The sequence below is a fragment of the Tursiops truncatus genome, chromosome 20 (assembly GCF_011762595.2).
Source record: "Tursiops truncatus isolate mTurTru1 chromosome 20, mTurTru1.mat.Y, whole genome shotgun sequence".
In the NCBI taxonomy this organism is placed as follows: domain Eukaryota; kingdom Metazoa; phylum Chordata; class Mammalia; order Artiodactyla; family Delphinidae; genus Tursiops; species Tursiops truncatus.
The window spans coordinates 29,373,352-29,393,107 of record NC_047053.1 but is presented as its reverse complement, the minus strand read 5'-3'; the positions used below and the strand labels follow the sequence as shown (position 1 = coordinate 29,393,107).

The 19,756-nt window shown below is 37.2% G+C and overlaps 1 protein-coding gene across 3 annotated transcripts in view; it reads right to left on the bottom strand.

Moving 5' to 3' along the window:
* Window positions 1-19,756, bottom strand: part of DHX40 (DEAH-box helicase 40) — a 52,028-nt gene that overhangs the window by 14,267 nt on the left and 18,005 nt on the right. For all 3 annotated transcript variants that reach the window (XM_019945469.3, XM_033846960.2, XM_019945471.3), the window contains 2 exons: window positions 14,806-14,886; window positions 13,247-13,404 (listed from right to left, as the gene is read on the bottom strand). In XM_019945469.3, the coding sequence (XP_019801028.1) occupies window positions 13,247-13,404; window positions 14,806-14,886 (239 nt within the window). The remainder of the gene's footprint in view (window positions 1-13,246; window positions 13,405-14,805; window positions 14,887-19,756) is intronic.

Sequence of the window (19,756 nt, the reverse complement as noted above, 5' to 3'; positions counted from 1 at the left end):
CATCAAACCCCCACCCTACTCGTTCAGTATGCCCATCGCAGCTAGATTTGGCAGAGGCACCATGCTGCCCAATTCCAGGCAGCAGCACTTAGACAGACTACAACGTGAATGTGCAAAGTTCCTGGTATTAGGAAGAAAGCAATCTGATTAAATGAAACACTCATGAAGATATAAAGTCTTCTATCCCAGGCTTTAAGTGGCTTCCACCTATGTGACCTGGGTAACAACTGAAGGAAGCAGCTAGAGACAAAAGGAGAGCAAATACAAATGGCCCTGCCAAGGTGAAGATATAATGACTATCTCTTGAACCAGTCATGGATATTGATTTTTAAGCCAAAACATCTAATTTCATGCACCCAAACACCACTGCCCAGAAGGTACTATGCACTAGACTCAAGCATCAACTTTGTCTTGGCTCCAACACTAAGAGACAAGCCTACCTATCAGCCAGGGGCTGCTGCATCCTTGAACTGTGGTATCCCTGCCATACAAATGTAAAGTCCCAGCCTCCTCCGACCTCTGGGCTATGAAGCCTCAGAGAAGCTTCCTATTATGGTTCAGTTCTTCTCTTCTCTGCCTCCAGCTGACCCTAGAAATGTTCAATTTAGCTGTAATACCTACTACAACAATTTACACAAATGGCTTACCATTTCTTAATAAAATGTCATAATAACTACAATAAATTTTAGTGGATTACAATTCTAAACTCAGTTTATATTTTGTAAAGATTAACTGCATGGTTAGTGTTGGATCTCTGTTGTTTAAAGAGTGGCTACCTGCTCACACTTTAAAAAATGTAGAGAGCACACTGCTTTTCTGGCTGTCCTTCCCATATTGCTACTACCTTCTCTCTGTCTCTCTCTCTCCCCCTGTTACTCTCAAAGTCAAGAGAAAATACAGAACATATTTTTGTTCCTTTTCCCTATCTCTTCTCTTAAAAATAACCTAATTAATTAAAATTAAAACTGGCAGAAGTCCCATAGTAAATTCAGGATTTCTATAGGAAAGTAAAAAACCATATCACACACAGTTCCTACAATCTCAGCAAGTTTATACTCTGACTAAACAGTAGTTTGACTATCCATCTTTAATTACTTTCCCAGCAGACTTGTCATTTTCTTTAGTTTATTATCTTTCCCCAGATTGAAATTCTATTATCAGTTTTAACTCATGCAAATAATGCTACTGAGGCAAAAACTAAATAAGAAGCTGAAGCAGCAACAAAAGGCTCTATCAGCTGAACTTCTCTCTTTGGGAAGATAAGTTAATACTTTTCTATATAACAACCAATCAGAAAATAAAACTATTACACAGAAAGGGTTTTAATAACAACAATCCTCAGAGCTGAAGCAGGGGAGTAAGGCTGTAAGTGACACATACACCTAAAGTATGATTTATTTCTAAAAATGTCACAGTTAAAATAATTAAAAACTTAAAAACCAACACAATGTTATTTTAAATTTGTTCCATTTTAAGGTGATGCTGTTTACCACCTTAAAAACATTTAAGAGCCCTCACTCCACTGTCTGACTTCTAAAGCAATATCTATACTAGCAGACGCTGTGTACACAGTTTACTAGAGCAAAATCATCATTTTGATGTTTAAAATCTTTATTCAATGTTAGATCTGAAAATACTAGCCAGTTTTACCAATAAGTATATAATAAACTAAATTAGGTGATCTAAAATGACTAAGACGCAAGCCAGAAAGAAATGCTTAACCTATAAAGACTATAAATGCACTTAAAAGCAGTTGGACAATGAATACATATTTTAGGGTGTAGAAGATCTCAGCAAGTCACATGCTCAAAAAGTGAAGCTGCATTTTGTAACAGCTGAAGCCTGCTTCATCAATCCAGGTTTAAAAATTAAGCCTAGGGGCTTCCCCGGTGGCGCAGTGGTTAAGAATCTGCCTGCCAATGCAGGGGACACGGGTTCAAGCCCTGGTCTGGGAAGATCCTACATGCCGCGGAGCAACTAAGCCCATGCGCCACAACTACTGAGCCTGTGCTCTAGAGCCCGCGTGCCACAACTACTGAAGTCTGCACGCCTAGAGCCTGTGCTCTGCAACAAGAGAAGCCACCGCAATGAGAAGCCTGCACACCGCAACAAAGAGTAGCCCCCACTCGCCGCAACTAAAGAAAGCTGTGCACAGGAACAAAGAACCAAAGCAGCCAAAAATAAATTAAAAAAAAAATTAAGCCTAGGTCATATATGTACATATAGCAAGAGTGTCTCTTTAAGTATGAATAAGAAACAGGTAGCAATTGTTGCCTCAAGGAATCAGACCTGGATGATACCAAGGAATGCTCTTGCCAAGGTGCCTAACTTTATTTGGATCAGACTATGGAGCAATTTATGCCCCAGGGCACTGTCAAAAACAGATCAATCAGCTACCAATCCATGGAGAATGACAGCTTGGCGTAATATCAATAGAGGCAGACCAGCAAAAATTGAAGTAGAGCAGCCAAACTATTTTTATTGAAGCATGGTTGACTTACAATATTATAATAGTTGCAGGTATACAACAGAGTGATTCAGTATTTTTATAGATTATACTCCATCTAAAGTTATTACAGGGACTTCCCTGGTGGCTCAGTGGTTGGGAATCCACCTGACAGTGCAGGGGACGCAGGTTCGAGCCCTGGTCCTGGAGGATCCCACATGCCACGTAGCAACTGGGCCCGTGTGCCACAGCTGCTGAGCCTGCGCTCTGGAGCCTGCAAGCCACAACTACTGAAGCATGTGTGCCTGGAGGCCGTGCTCTGCAACAGGAGAGGCCACTGCGGTGAGAGGCCCGTGCACCGAACGAAGAGTAGCCCCCACTTGCTGCAGCTGGGGAGGGCCTGCGTGCGGCAGCGAAGACCCAACACAGCCAAAAATAAATAAATAAATTTATTTAAAAAAATAAGTTATTACAAAATAATGGCTATATTTCCCTGTGCTGTAAAATATATCCTTGTTGCTCATTTATTTTATACATAGTAGTTTGCATCTGTTAATCCCACACCACGATATTATCCATCCCCCCTTCTCTCTTCCCACTGGTAACCACTAGTTTGTTTTCTATATCTGTGAGTCTGTTTCTGTTTTGTTATGTAAATTCATTTATTTTTTAGGTTCTACATATAAGTGATAACAGAGTATTTGTCTTTCTCTGTCTGACTTATTTCATCCACATTGTTGCAAATGGCAGAATTTCATTCTTTTTTACAGCTAAGATATATCCCATTGTGTGTGTGTGTGTGTGTGTGTGTGTGTATATGTATATATATATATATACACCATATCTTCTTTAACCATTCATCTGTTGATGAACACTTAGGTTGCTTCCATATCTTGGCTATTGTAAATAATGCTGCTACAATGCTATAACTGGGATACATGTTACCTTTTCAAATTAGTGTTTTCATTTGCTTCAAATGTATACCCAGAAGTGGAATTGCTGGATGATAAGGTAGTTCTATTTTTAGTTTTTTTGAGGAAACTCCATTCTGTTTTCCACACTGCATGCACCAATTTACATTCCCACCAACAGTATACTAGGGTTCTCTTTCCTCCACATCCTCGCCACATTTATTATGTGTAGACTTTTTGATGATAGTCATTCTGACAGGTGTCAAGGTGATATCTCATTGTGGTTCTGATTTGTATTTCTCTGATAATTAGCAATGTTGAGCATTTTTTCATGTACCTGTTGGGCCATCTGTATATCTTCTTTGGAATAATGTCTATTCAGGTCTTCTGCACCCCCTTTTTTGCTGCAGGGCTTGTGGGATATTGTAGTTCCCCAACCAGGGACTGAACCCAAGCCCTCGACAGCAAAAGCACGGAGTCTTAACCATTGGACAATCAAGGAATTCCCCGCCCATTTTTCAATCAGGCTGTTTGTTTTTTTGATATTTAGTTGCAAGCACTATTTATATATTTTGGATATTAACCCCTTCTCAGTCATATCACTTGCAAATATTTTCTCCCATTCAGTAGGTTGTCTTTTTGTTTTGTCAATCATTTCCTTTGCTGCGTAAAAGCTTTTAAGTTGAATTAGGTTCCACTTGTTTATTTTTGCTTTTGTTTCTTTTGCCTTAGAAGAAAGATCCAAAAAAATATTGCTATGATTTATGTCAAAGAATGTTCTGCCTATGTTCTATTCTATGAGTTTTATGGCTTCAGGTCTTTAATCCATTTGGGGTTTATTTTTATACATGGAGTGAGAAAACGTTCTAATTTCATTCTTTTATACATTCTTTTTCATACATTCTACATGTATATAGCTGTCTAGTTTTCCCAACACCATTTATTGAAGAGACTGTCTTTTCTCCATTGTATATATTCTTGACTCCTTTGTCATAGATTAATGGACCATAAGTGCATGGGTTTATTTTTGGGCTCTCTATTCTGTTCTGTTGATCTATATGTCTGTTTCTGAGCCAGTATCATGCTGCTTTGATTACTGTAGCTTTGTAGTACAGTCTGAAGTCAAGGAGTATGACACCTCCAGCTTTATTCTTTTTTCTCAAGATTGCTTTGGCAATTCAGGGTCTTTTGTGGTTCCATACGAATTTTAGGATTATTTGTCCTAGTTCTGTGAAAAATGTCACGGGTATTTTGAAAGGGATTGCATTAAATCCACAGATTGCTTTGAGTTGTGTGGACATTTTAACAATATTAAGTCTTCCAACCCAGGAACATGAGATACCATTCCATTTCTTTGTACCATCTTCAATTTCCTTCATCAATGATTTATAATCTTCACAGTATAGGTCTTTCACTTCTTTGGTTAAGTTTATTCCTAGGTATTTTATTCTTTTTGATGTAATTTAAAATAAATTAGTTTCTTGCTTTCTATTTCTGATAGTTCACTATTAGTGTATAGAAAATCAACAGATTTCTGAATACTAATTTTGTATCCTGCAACTTTACTGAATTCATCTATTAATTCTAATAATTTTTTGATGCAGACTTTAGGGTTTTCTATGTACAGTATCATGTCATCTGCAAACAGTGACAGTTTTACTTCTTCCCTTCCAATTTGGATGCCTTTTATTTCTTTTTCTTGTCTGACTGCTGTGGCTCAGACTTCCAATACTATGTTGAACAGATGTGGCTAGAGTGCACATCCTTGTTTTGTTCCTGCTTTAGAGAAAAGGTTTTAGCTTTTCACCACTGAGTATGATGTTACCTATGGGTTTGTAATAAATGAAACCAGCCAAACATTTAACAGAAATATCAGAGAAAACTGCAAAAATCATAGTTTGTCCTGATGCTCTGGAAGACTGTGCAGATGCCCAAGAAGCAAAAGGAGAGGGAACATCTGAGCCTCTGTCTTTGGCTGAACACAGGACAAACTCATAAACTCCCTGAACTGTGAAAATAGTCTTCAAGCCACACAACATAAATCCAACAGTAAAGGGTGCAAACACCAGTGGCTTAAGGGGGTTAGGAACAACCTCCAACCAATCAGTGGCTGACTGCTGAAATGGAAATGTACAATAAACAAAACGAAAACTTTACTAAGTGGAGCTCGACAGTAGATTTGGACTCACAGGAGAAAGCATCAGCAAAATATAGATCAAGAGAGATCAGGCAATCCAAAGAGTCTCAGAGAAATACGGGACATCATTAAGCACACCAACATATGCATAATGGGAGTGCCAGAAGAAGAGGACAGAGAAAGGGGCAGAAAATTTTTTGAGAAAATAATGGCTGAGAAATTCCAAAATTTGATGGAAAACATTTATCTACACATTCAAGAAGCTTAATGAACTCCAAGTAGGATAAAAGCAAAGTGATCCACAGACATATAATAGCCAAAATACTGAAGGGAGCAAGAGAAAATTTACTTGTTGTGAACAAAAGAACTTCAATAAAATTAAAAGTCGAATTTCAATAGAAATGATGGAGGCCAAAGGACTGTGGGATAATATAATGCTGAAAGAAAACCACCATTAACTAAGAATCCTATATCCAGCAAAACTATCTTTCAAAATGAAGGCAAAATAAAGGCATTCCTGGAAAACAAAACCTGAAAGAATTCATTGCTAGCATACCTGCCTTACAATTAATAATAAAAGAAGTTATTCAGGCTGAAGGAAGTGACACAAGATGGTAATCTGAATGACACTAAAAAAGAGCACTGGTAAAAGTTAAAATGTAGGTAAATTTTTTAAAAGAGTATGATTATATTATTATTGATTATTTCTTCTATTCCCTTATGTATTTAAAAGAAATTGCATGAAACATTATCTATAAAATTGTATTGTTGGGCCTATAACATAGAAATGTAATATATTTGACAATAGCAACACATGTATTACCTACTTTTTAAAAAGAGGGCCTAGGTCAGTATCTAAGGAAAATAAACTTAATCTTAAATCTGACAAGACAATAGATAAGGCCATTGCTTTACAGTTATGTTTTCATTGCATGGAATTTAGAAACACTGATAAATCTATGTGTTACCTGAGGGCTTTCAGGGTAATTCATGCTTCATATCCATTAACATCACTGATATCACGTGCTTCAAAAGGGCAAGACTTACTCAAAAATTTCCCATCAAATCGAAGCACAGAATACAAGACGTATTCCTATTGGCTATTATCTCAATATTCTAAAGAATTATAATGACCTATGTCCATAGATATCTAAGGCCAAGTATTAGGCTAGCAAAGGAAAGTCTCCCTTTTCCTGGAATTGCTAAAGTGTAGATCCCAAATAAAGGCCTTCAAGATACCAAAAACCACCTCAAGGACTTAATAAAAAAAAAACAAAAAAAAAAAACCACATAATCAAAACTTAAGACCTGAACAACCTGAAAGGCTAAAAAACTGAGTCAGCAGTCCACCCACAGATAGAGGGTTCTAAATAAGAGTTTAAAAACTAACACCTGGACTTTTACTTCTAGCTATGGAAAAGACTTAATTTTTCTCTTCTTCTCTTAACTTCTTTCAAAGACATATGAAGGTTTAAGGGAAAAATTACAATACTGTATTGTGGGGTTTATAATGTATGTAAATATAATATATATGACAACAATAGAACAAGGATATGTTAAGAAATGGCAAAAAGCCAGCAAAGTTTTCAATACAATCTCTATCTAAATTCTTAGGCTTATTTTTAAGAAACTAATATGCTGATTTTAAAATTTATATGGAAATATAAAGAATATAGAATAATCAAAACAATACTGAAAATATAAATATTCTGCTTCTTTTTCTAGCTGATTTCAAAATTTATCATAAGCTATGTAATCAATACAAAGTTGGCACTGACATAAGGATAGACAAATAGATCTATGGAATAAAATAAAGTCCAGAAATAGACTATTACACATATACTTTCTGCAGACTTTTTTTTAATAAGGTTTTTTTTTTTTAACTTCTTTTTTTGGCCGTGCCACACTGCGCAGCATGTGGGATCTTAGTTCCCCGGCCAGGGATAGAACCCGTGCCCCCTGCAGTGGAAATATGGAGTCTTAACCACTGGACCACCAGGGAAGTCCCCCTACTTTTCACAGATTTTTAACAAAGGTGCCAAAGCAACTCAATGCAGGAAAGTAAATCTTTTCAACAAATGTCCTGGAACAAGTGGATATTCACAGGAAAAAAGTAATCTAGACCCCTACCTCACACCATATACAAAGCTTAATTTCAGATGGATTACTGTCCTAAACTTAATGGCTAGAAACTGTAAAGCTTCTAGATCGAAGTATCAATAGAGATACAAGAGAGAAGCATATTTTTACTATCTTGGGGCAGGAAAACATTTCTTACCATGCAGAAAGCAATAACCACACACACACAAAAATTGATATCGTAAGACTTCTTCAAAATTCAAAACCTCTCTCATCAAAAGACACTGTGAAAAAAGCAAACAGAAAAGCCACAGGCTGGGAAGAAAATATGCACAACTCATACCTAACAAATAACTTGTACCTAGAATAAAGAACTACCAGATTCAATATATATATATTTTTTAAATTTAAAACATGGGCAAAGGACTATAATAGATACTTCACAAAGACAGATAAATGATCAATAATCACACAAAAAAGTGCTCAAAATTATAAGTCATCAGGAAAATGCAAATTAAAACCACAAAGAGGTATCACTAATATATAACAGAATATATAAAATGAAAGTGATTGGCAACACCAAATGTTGAGGAGGACATGTAGTGCAAGTTGCACTCTCAAACACTGTTGATGTGATTTTTAAATGGTAGAGACACTGTGGGAAAAGATTTGGCAATTTCTTAGAGTTAAACTCAATAATGCAGCTATTTTTCTCCCAGGTATTTATCTCAGAAAAATAAAAATATATATCTACAAAAGACTTGCACAAGAATTTTCAAAATAGCTGTATTTATAAATGGCGTCAAACAAGAAACAATTCAAATGTCCATCAATAGGATAATGGATAAACTAATTGTAGTATACAACAGGATACTACTCAACAATAAAAAGAACAAAGCACTGATACATACAAGAACATGTATGAATCTCACATACAATATGTTGACCAAAAGAAGCCAAACACAAAAAAGCACGTACTGTATAATTCTATTTATGTGAAGTTTCAGAAGGGGCAAAACTAACCTGAAAAAAGTCAGAAAAGTGGCTTGCTGGGGGGAGGTAGGATGGAATCTGAGAACGGGCACTGAGAGAATTTTCTGGAGTGATAAAACTGTTCTATATCTTGATAGGCGTGTAGGGTACATTGGTAAATTTATTTCACAAAATTCACTGAATTATACACTTAGGATTTATACTCTTCACTACATGTAGATTTTGCCTCAAAAAAAAAACAAAACACAACTATAAGCAAATACTGAACTCTACTTATACAGGACTGCCTTTCACAGTGGTATAGCTTAGCAATTCTGAAACTACTTCTGTATACTCTAGGGACAATGGACAATTTGAATATGGACTCTGGACTAGATAACAGCATTGTATCAGTTAACTTTCCTAATTTTGATAAATGTACTATGGTTAAGTAAGAGATTGCCCATGTTCTTGGTAAACGTACATGTAAATGTTTTGTGGTAAGGGAGCACAATGTTTCCAATTTACTCTCAAATGATTCAGAAAAAGAAATAAAGTGCGTATTTATAAATACATATATGTAGGGACTTCCCTGGTGGTGCAGTGGTTAAGAGTCTGCCTGCCAGTGAGGGGGACATGGGTTCAATCCCTGGTCCAGGAAGATTCCACATGCCTCGGAGCAGCTAGGCCCATGAGCCACAACTACTGAGCCTGCACTCTAGAGCCCACAGGCCACAACTACTGAAGCCCGTGTGCTCTAGGGTGCATGTGCCGCAACTACTGAGCCTGCATGCTGCAACTACTGTAGCCCACACGCCAAAGCCCGTGCTCCACAACAAGAGGAGCCACAGCAATGAGAAGCCCACGCACCTCAACAAAGAGTAGCCCCCGCTCACCAAAACTAGAGAAAGCCCACACACAGCAACGCAGCCAAAAAATAAAAAATAAAAAATAAATAAATACGTATATGTATACATGCACAGAGAGAATTATAAAGCAAATGCAGGAGAACGTTAAAAACTGCTGAAACTAGATGAAAGTTAAAAAAAAATTCTTTTACTACTCTTTCAACATTTCTGTAAGTTTGAAATTGTATTACAATAAAATGTTATACCCCACCTCCACACACACAAAAAAATGTAACACCAGACTAGTTTCATCTATTTCAATATTCCAACAAGGAAAAACATTTCCTTTTTTCTGGCATTACAAGACTGTTGGAGTTGGATCACCTTAATCCAGCTCCCTGGTTTTACAAATGAAGTCCAGAAAAACTAGGCCAACAGTCAGATAATTAGGTAGCAGTGAGTCAGGTTAGAATCCTGAGCTCTTGACCCCCATTTCAATACTCTGTAATAGTTTTTTTAAATAGTATTTTTAGCTTTGATACTACCTAATGAAAGCCAGCCAACCTTATTTACTGCATATAGTATTATACTAGAAAAAAAAAAAACCCCTGCAATTAGGGTACTACTAGAATCAAAATTCTGACACTTAAAAACTACACTGCAATCTATTTGGGATAGGTAGCACACTAATTAAACTACAGAGTATTTTTATAGAGAAACATATCCTCCATTATAACCATCACAATAATAACCCAATCTGGACCCAACACTCACAATCATAAAGGGATTTGGCCAGTGAGATAGCACACTATTGTTAGTATTGGTTGCAGGTAAGATATACTATCTACTCAGAAGCTCTTTGGAAAAAAAAAATTGTGAACCACCCCCCCAACCCTCCCCACCACGCACTAGAAGAAAGCAAAGCTCACGTGTGATGAACCAAGTTGTACCCTGTACTGACACACTAAGAAAGGAAAGAAGCAGAAGGCTAAAGACATGGAAACTTCAAAACAATTCTCTAAGTGTACAAGGGCTGACCTACCTTTTTTTTTTGATTGTAGAAAAAAAAAAAGGTTAATATATTACTAATGTATTATAACAGGGCAAAGGTTCACCATACTATCTTCCTTTACCAGTGAAAGGAAATTAACTTTCAGCCAGGAACGTTATATACTCCCTATTTCAAAAAACTAAGTTAAAGAATAACAAAATGAAAAAAATTGTTTATCTTCAGTTTCATCTTTCGTAGGGCTAGTTATATGGTAATCAAAAAAATGTTCAGTGAATTACTGGGGATCTAAATAAACAGATATTCCGTGTACATGGATAGGAAGACAATACTGTCAAGATGTCACTTCTTTCCCATTTGATCTATAGAGTCAATATAATCTCAATTAGGGGCTTCCCTGGTGGTGCAGTGGTTAAGAATCTGCCTGCCAATGCAGGGGACACGGGTTCGAGCCCTGGTCCAGGAAGACACCACATGCCGCAGAACAACTAAGCCTGTGTGCCACAACTCTGAGCCTGCGCTCTAGAGCCTGTGAGCCACAACTACTGAGCCCTCGTGCCAAAACTACTGAAGCCTGCGTGCCTAGAGCCCGTGCTCCACAACAAGAGAAGCCACCGCAATGAGAAGCCCACGCACCGCAACAAGGAGTAGCCCCTGCTCGCTACAACTAGAGAAAGCCCGTGCATAGCAACGAAGACCCAACGCAGCCAAAAATAAATAATAAATAAAATAAATATTTAAAAAATCTTATTAAAAAATATATAATCTCAATTAAAGTCTCAGAAAGTTATTTTGTGGATATCAACAAACTGGGTTTAAAGTTTATATAGAAAGGGAAAAGACCCAGAATAGTCAAAACAATACTGAAGGGAAAGAGAAAAGCTGGATAAATGATTCTATCCAGGTTCAAGAGTTATTATAAAGCTTCAATAATCAAGAAAGTGTGGTACAGACAGAAGAATAGGAAAACAGATCAATGGAACAGAATACAAGGCCCAGAAATAGATCCACACAAATTCAACCAAATTAACTCTGACAAAGGAGCAAAGGAATTACAATGGAGAAAGGAGTCTTGAATAAATGGGGCTGGAACAAAAGGACATCAACTCCTACAAGATGACATAGGAGAAAATCTAGATGAACTTGGGTATGGTGATGACTTTTCAGATATAACACAAAGGCATGACCCATCAAAGAAATAATTGATAAGCTGGACTTCATTAAAATTAAAAACTTTTGCTCTGTGAAAGACAATGTCAAGAGAATGAGAAAACAAGTCACAGACTGGGAAAAAATACTTGCAAAAGACATTTCTGATAAAGAACTGTTATCCAAAACATACAATGAACTCTTAAAACTCAACAATAAGAAAACAAATAACCTGATTAAAAAAGGCTGGAACAGACACCTCACCAAAGGAGATACACAAATGGCAAATGAGCATATGAAAAGACAGTTAACATCATATGTTATCAGGGATCTGCAAATTAAAACAACAATGAAATACCACTACACACCTATGAGAATAGCCAAAACCCAAAACACTGCCAACACTGAAAGCTGTTGAGGATGTGGAGCAACAGGAATCTCAGGCTCATTGCTGGTGGGAATGCAAAATGGTGCAGACACTTCGGAAGATAGTTGGGCAGTTTCTCACAAATCTAAACATATTCTTATCATACAGTTTGGCAATGAGTTGACAATCGATGTTCACACAAAAACATGTACACAAATGTTTAGAGCAGCTTTATCCATAACTGCCAAGACTTGAAAGCAACCAAGATGTTCTTCAATATCTGAATGGATAAACAAATTGCACACAATGGAATTTTATTCAGCAATAAAAAGAAATGAGCTATCATGCCACAGAAAGACATGGAGGATGGTACATATATACAATGGAATATTACTCAGCCATAAAAGGGAATGAAACTGGGTCATTTGTAGAGATGTGGATGGACCTAGAGAGTGTCATACAGAGTGAAGTAAGTCAGAAAGAGAAAAGCAAATATCATATAATAACACATATATGTGGAATCTAGAAAAATGGTATAGATGATCTTATTTGCAAAGCAGAAATAGAGACAGACGTAGAGAACAAATGTATGGATACCAAAGGGGAAAGGGGTGGGGTGGGAGGAATTGTGAGACTGGGATTGACACATATACATTTTCAATACTATGTATAAAATAGACAACTGATGGGAACATACTATATAGCACAGGGAACTCTACCTAATGCACTGTGGTAACCTAAATGGGAGGGAAGTCCAAAATGGAGGGGATATCTGTATGTGTATGGCTGATTCATTTTGTTGTGCAGTGGATGCTAACACAACGTTGTAAAGCAACCATACTCCAAAAAAAAAAAGGACATAGAGGAACCGTAAAAGCACATTGCTAAGTTAAGGAAGTCAATCTGAAAAGGCTACATATTGTATGATTCCAATTATATGGCATTCTGGAAAAGGCACAACTATGAAGACAGTAAAAAGATCAGTGGTTGCTAAGGGTTTGGGGGAAGGGATGTAGGAATGACTAAGTGGAACATGGGAAACGTTTAGGGCAGTGAAACTATTCTGCACAATATTCTGATGGTGAGTATGTGTCATTACAGATTTGTCAAAACCCACAGAATTCACAATACAAAGTGATCCCTTAGTTAATAATAATGTATCAATATTGGCTCATTAATTGTAATGAAGGTACCACACTAATGAAAGATGTTAATAATAGGGAAAACTCTGTGTTTGTACTTTCCCTCATTTTTTCTAGAAAGCTAAAACTGCTCTAAAAAATAAAATCTATTAATTAGAAAAGAAAACTCATCAATAAACTTCTTACCAGGTCTAATGAAGACATTTTCCACAGACAGCATTGCTGCTATTGGAAGTAATAGGTCTTCACAGTCCAGAGAAGCAGCCTTTATTACTGCACATGTCAGATGTGGAGGGAGAGGAAATTCTACCATAGACAAACCCAATCTGGTCACATGGCCACTCCTTAATGGAAAGAAAAAGTTTTTAAGTCTTTCTACCTTGGGAGAGTACAAAGGAAATGTTTAGCATTCAGAATAAGTCAGATATAATTTAGATTACTTTAAATTACCTCCAGAAATTCAATTCAAGATAAGAAATATGATACACTGTGTTCATTGATAAGAGAAATATAAAGATGATAAATTCCTTGCTCTCAAGGGCCTATATATCCAAAAAACTAAACAATGAGGCAGAATAAAGTAGTATAATAAAAGACACACAATGCTACAGAAGCACGGAAAATGTCCTTAAAGAAATGAGACAGTGATAATTACCACATCTTTTCCTATCACACAATCATGAGAACAAGGACTCTGGGTCTCATCATTTTGATGTACCCAGCATAATGCCTGGCACTGAAGTGGTACTCAGAAATTACTTGTTAGGGAAAAACATAGTGTTGTAGGTCAATTATACTTCAAAAGCAAACAAACATACAAACTTATAGAAAAAGAGATCAGATTTGTAGTTACCAGAAGTGGGTGAGAAGGGAGGGAGAATTGGATGAAAGCAGTCAGAAAGTACAAAAAAAAAAAAAAAAAAAAAAGAAAGAAATTACTTGTTAAATAATATCAATACTAAACAAAACAGTTTTATGGTACAATTTCAGAACTGTGGTGAAGAAAGATTGAGGACAACTTTTAATTTCAGGGAAAACAATCCATTCAATTCAAACAAATCACTTACTAATGATAAAGGAAAGTATTAAGAACCCTATTTTAGGGCTTCCCTGGTGGCACAGTGGTTGGGAATCCGCCTGCCAGTGCAGGGGACACAGGTTCGAGCCCTGGTCTGGGAGGATCCCACGTGCCGCGGAGCAGCTGAGCCTGTGTGCCACAACTACTGAGCCTTCACTCTAGAGCCCACGAGCCACAACTACTGAGCCCGTGTGCCACAACTAATGAAGCCCACGTGCCTAGAGCCCGTGCTCTGCAACAGAAGAAGCCACCGCAATGAGGGGCCCATGCATCACAATAGCCCCACCTCGCCACAACTAGAGAAAGCCTGTGCGAAGCAACAAAGACCCAATGCAGCCAAACATAAATAAATAAAAAATAAATAATTTAAAAAAAAGAACCCAGGGCTTCCCTGGTAGCGCAGCGGTTGAGAGTCCGCCTGCCAATGCAGGGGATACAGGTTCGTGTCCCGGTCCAGGAAGATCCCACATGCCGCGGAGCGGCTAGGCCCGTGAGCCATGGCCACTGAGCCTGCGTGTCAGAGCCTGTGCTCTGCAACGGGAGAGGCCACAACAGTGAGAGGCCCGCGTACCACAAAAAAAAAAAAAAAAAAAAAAAAACGCTATTTTAAAAAGAGATTAATATCTACTGTGGTTGGTTTTGTTTTCGTTTTTTGTTTGTTTTTTACCTGTCAATAGCATCACACTGGTAGAGTTGTTTAAGAGCTTCCAAAATAAGTCTCTCATTAGGTGGATCCAAATAGGGAAACCTGTGTGTTTAAATGAGACATAAAATGAGATTCCATTCCTTGAACATGGCAAGATTTTATACAGATTTGAAAATTCCTTTAAAAGGTTTTACTTCTGTTTTTCAAGTCTTTCTTTTCTCTGTCTTTTTTTTTTTTTCCAAAGCATTCTATGATTGTGATCAGCATTCAGCAAAGGAGGAAATTTTTTTTCTGAATCACACTCTTCTATTTAATTCAAGAAGCCCTTCTTGGGCTTCCCTGGTGGCTCAGTGGTTGAGAGTCCGCCTGCTGATGCAGGGGACGTGGGTTCGTGCCCCGGTCCGGGAAGATCCCACATGCCGCGGAGCGGCTGGGCCCGTGAGCCATGGCCGCTGAGCCTGCATGTCCGAAGCCAGTGCTCCACAACGGGAGAGGCCACAACAGTGGGAGGCCCGCGTACCGCAAAAAAAAAAAAAAAAAAAGCCCTTCTTTTTGATTCCCCCTTAGCTGGAACACTCTCACCATTCCTCTCTACTTATCTTAACCCTTCCCCATTCTTCATAGCCAATATCAAGTCTACTCTGTTCTGTAATCTATAATTTTTATTACAATTTTATAAAACAGTGAAGGAAAATTAACTGAAAGTGGCGAAAAATTACAAATTATTTAATAGTACCTCAAAATGGTTTTTAATGAAATGATAAATATCTTAAATTAATTTAACCAATTTACTTTATTGTATGTATGGATGTGTATGTACTTATTTTCTCCTGAACTACCTGCAAACAGGTTGCAAATGTAATGCCAATTTACCCCCAAAATATTTCAGAGTACATCCCCTGAAAATAAGGACATTCTCTTACATACCATAATATCATTTATAAACATAAGACAATTAACAATATTCACAAAGTACAGTACGACTATTCAGATGCCTCTAGAACATGGATCTATTTCACACTTGAAAATAAATATTTCTTTAAATATGGAAAAAAATAATATTCACAAAGGACAGCAGAGTGGCATATAACCAAGTGTGAATATATATCCCCCCACCCCAGGAACAATAATCACTTAATATTATTCTGCACTGGATTTTTTTTTCCACCGTTAGTTTTGAGATGCTAAATCATCTACTCCAATTTCCCACCTTGAAAAAGGTCCAACAGAGGACAAAAGGTCTAATACCTTACACAAAAGTCCATTCGAGGATTGACAACTCTATTTATAAACAAAAATCTGGTAGACTGTTCTACCGTCAGCTTTCCTACAACTTGTACCAACAAGTCCTGGTATCTGCTAGAGCAAGAGTTGGCAAGCACTTTCTAAAGAAGGCCAGATAGTAAATATTTTAGGTTTTACAGGCCATATGGTCGCTGTCACAATTACTCAACTCTGCTGCTGAAGCAAAAGCAGCCATACATTAATGAATGGGCGTGGCTGTGTTCCAATAAAATTTTATTTACAAAAACAGTCAGTGAGCCTAGACCATATTTTACGACTCCTATCCTAGAGCAATACCAGACTAGTCAGCTTCCTCTTCTAGATAAGAGCCATTTTAGATTTGTAAAAACTACAATTATTTCTCTCCCTTGATTATACCAATTACCAATTCTGTCAAACTCTCCTTGTATTACTTGGTTTCTAAGAGACCCACCAACCATATTTAGCATTTTTTAGAAACAATCTAGTTCGTCAAACTCCTGATAAAACTCGATGACATGCAAAATTGAACTCCAAATGTACAGTGACCAACACAGAACAGGAATGCTATAATTCCCAATCACCTGGACACTGTGGTTTATTAATATAACCAAAGTTTATGCCAGTGGAATTTTTAAAATTGTTCTTTAAACATAGTAATAATTGCAAGCTCATATTAAGTTTGTGGTGATCTGATAATTTCAGATCTTTTCCGCACTGAATTTCTTTAATGTGCAACCAAAACGTAAGATTTAAGGTGTACCCCTTCAGACTTTTACCTTGTTGATTTTTGCCCAAGGTTCTGGCCTATTGAGACCATTCTAAATCTTGGTTTTAATCATCTACCCATTAGAAATGAAGATATTTTCCAAAAATCTGGTAATCATGACTTCAATATCTTTATTTAATATTTTCATTAAAACTGCTTATCAGGAAAGAGTGAAATTCAGCATACTACCAGTAAAACCTTCATCAAGGCTTGGTGAGCAATTAATCAGTACTTTCTGGATTCGGCTATTTGGCAAATATACCCTAATTCAGCAGTACTGTCACATCTTATTCACAAATACGTCAATGTAATCTTGCTAAATATTGTGTTGAAAACAAGAGACATTAGGTTATCAATCAATAAATCCTTGTGGTGCATCCATTAAGTGGATGGTCCTGCCTTCAAACTGAAAAGAAAATGGTTTATGATAACATATTCTTTGTGAACCATTTTGATTCACATTGATGATTACAAATCAACACTGTATTCTCTTAGGGACTTCCCTGGTGGTCCAGTGGTAGAGAACCCGCCTTCCAATGCAAGGGACACGGTTTGATCCCTGCTCGGGGAACTAAGATCCCACATGCCGCGGGGCAACTAAGCCTGTGCACCACAACTACTGAGCTCGCTCACCTCAACTAGAGCCCGCGTGCTGCAAACTACAGGGCTCACACGCTCTAGAGCCCGCTCCACGACTAGAGAGAAGCCCACACACTACAAGGAAAGATCCCACTTGCTGCAACAAAGACCCAACACAGCCAAATAAATAAATAAATATTTTAAAAAATATATTATATTCTCTTAAACCATTTTCCAATAATCTATGCTAGAATTTGCTAAGAATCATGTCAAGCTTACTGGGTAGTTGTTTCTATAACCTGCCCTCTTCTTAAATGGAAAATTGATTTTTGAGTTTCTCACAATTTTCTGGTAACCTGTTCTGCATAATTTCTCAGAGACGCCCCACGATATCTCTGACATTATATCTGCAAGTTCTTCTGGTACCATGGAAATAATGTCTAAAGCCACAATACAAACTCATTTATGGTCATTAGGTTTTCTCTCATTATTTCCTAATTGATATTGGTCATTAATTCCTTCTTATCTAGACTTGTTCTTATCTTTTCAGTTTTAAAATCATTCCTAACGGAGGAGAAAGGGGGAGGCAAAATAATAACTGAAAAGTTCCATTTTCTTTCTGTCACCTATGAATACTATACCACCTATTCCAAATTCTGGTTGTACCTGCCCATATTCTGCACACATCTTAAAAAGAGCAGGGAGACACAACATGATAAATATAATTATCACTGCTGTATGTTATATACGAAAGCTGTTACGAGAGTAAATCCTAAGAATTCTCATCATGAGGTAAAAAATTTTTTCCTATTTCTTTAATATTTTATCTGTATGAGATGATGTTCATTACACTTATTGTGGTAATCATTTCATGATGTATGTAAGTCATTATGCTGTACTCCTTAAACTTATACAGTGCTGTATATCAATTATATCTCAATAAAACTGGGAGAAAAAAGGGGGGGTGGGGGAGAGAAGTCTTTTTTTTTTTTTTTCTGGTCTCTAGCATTTTAAGAACTTTCATTACATTCTAAGTCTTAAAACTTAAGATGAAAAAATAACTCATGCAGGGCTTCCCTGGTGGCGCAGTGGTTGAGAATCCGCCTGCCGATGCAGGGGACATGGGTTCGTGCCCAGTCCGGGAAGATCCCACATGCCGTGGAGCGGCTAGGCCCGTGAGCCATGGCCGCTAAGCCTGCGCGTCCGGAGCCTGTGCTCCGCAACGGGAGAGGCCACAACGGTGAGAGGCCCGTGTACCGCAAAAAAAAAAACCTCAGTGCAGATGATATTGAGTAATTATTGTTCCTATTTTTCTAATATATATTTATTCTTGATCATATGCTGCTGTTAGCCTTTATAAATAATATTTTTAAATATGGGTTCATCTGTTTGGCCATTTAGATTTCTTTAAATGGCTTTTCTTTCTCATTAGTATTATTTATGATATCAGTTAGAATTTTACATATTTGCTTTCCTCTTTCTAGGATTTATATTCTCATCTAGAAAATCTCTAGTCTCGGGATTTCCCTGGTGGTCCAGTAGGTAAGACGCCACACTCCCAATGCAGGGGGCCCGGGTTCAATCCCTGGCTAGGGAACTAGTTCCTGCATGCATGCTGCAACTAAGAGTCCACATGCTGCAACTAAGAATCCCACATGCTGCAACTAAAAAAATATCCCGCGTGCCGCAACTAAACATGCCGCAACAAAGACCCGGCGCAGCCAAAATAAATAAATTTTAAAAAAAGAAGAAAACCTCTAGTCTTATGATAATAACTATAAAAAAATCTTAGATGGCTTTCTAAGAGTATACAATACATATTTGGATGCACCTAGTAATTACTTCCTTTCTTATTATGCATTTAAAGAAGGCATGGTCACCTTCTCTCAACGTTCCTCACACTTTAACATTTCCAATTAAGACCAAAATTAAAACCAAGATAATACTTGCTTTCATTATTTCTTCTACCATAAATTTCATAATATGAAATTTCAAGCCCCTACAATATTCTGTCCTATACTAATTATATTCTTTAACATTTAACTAATTTAACAGTTGTTCTATTTTTTGCTTCGTGTCGAATCTCGTTTCCCCATTATAATTTAAGCTTAGTGAAAGCAAAAACCTACTAAAGAGTATTATTCTGTCTCTCATCGTACTTGGTACCATGCTGGCCATACAAAAGATGCTACCAAAAAAAAAAAACAACACTTTCTGAGTGGCATTAGGGTCACTGTACACCTTTCATTACAGATAAACAGTGGTCATTAAATTATCCAAATAAACATCAGCATGAAAACTCCATTAAGCCAAGGTTAGAATACGAGCAAGGGATCAAATCCCAGTAAAGCAATGCAAAGA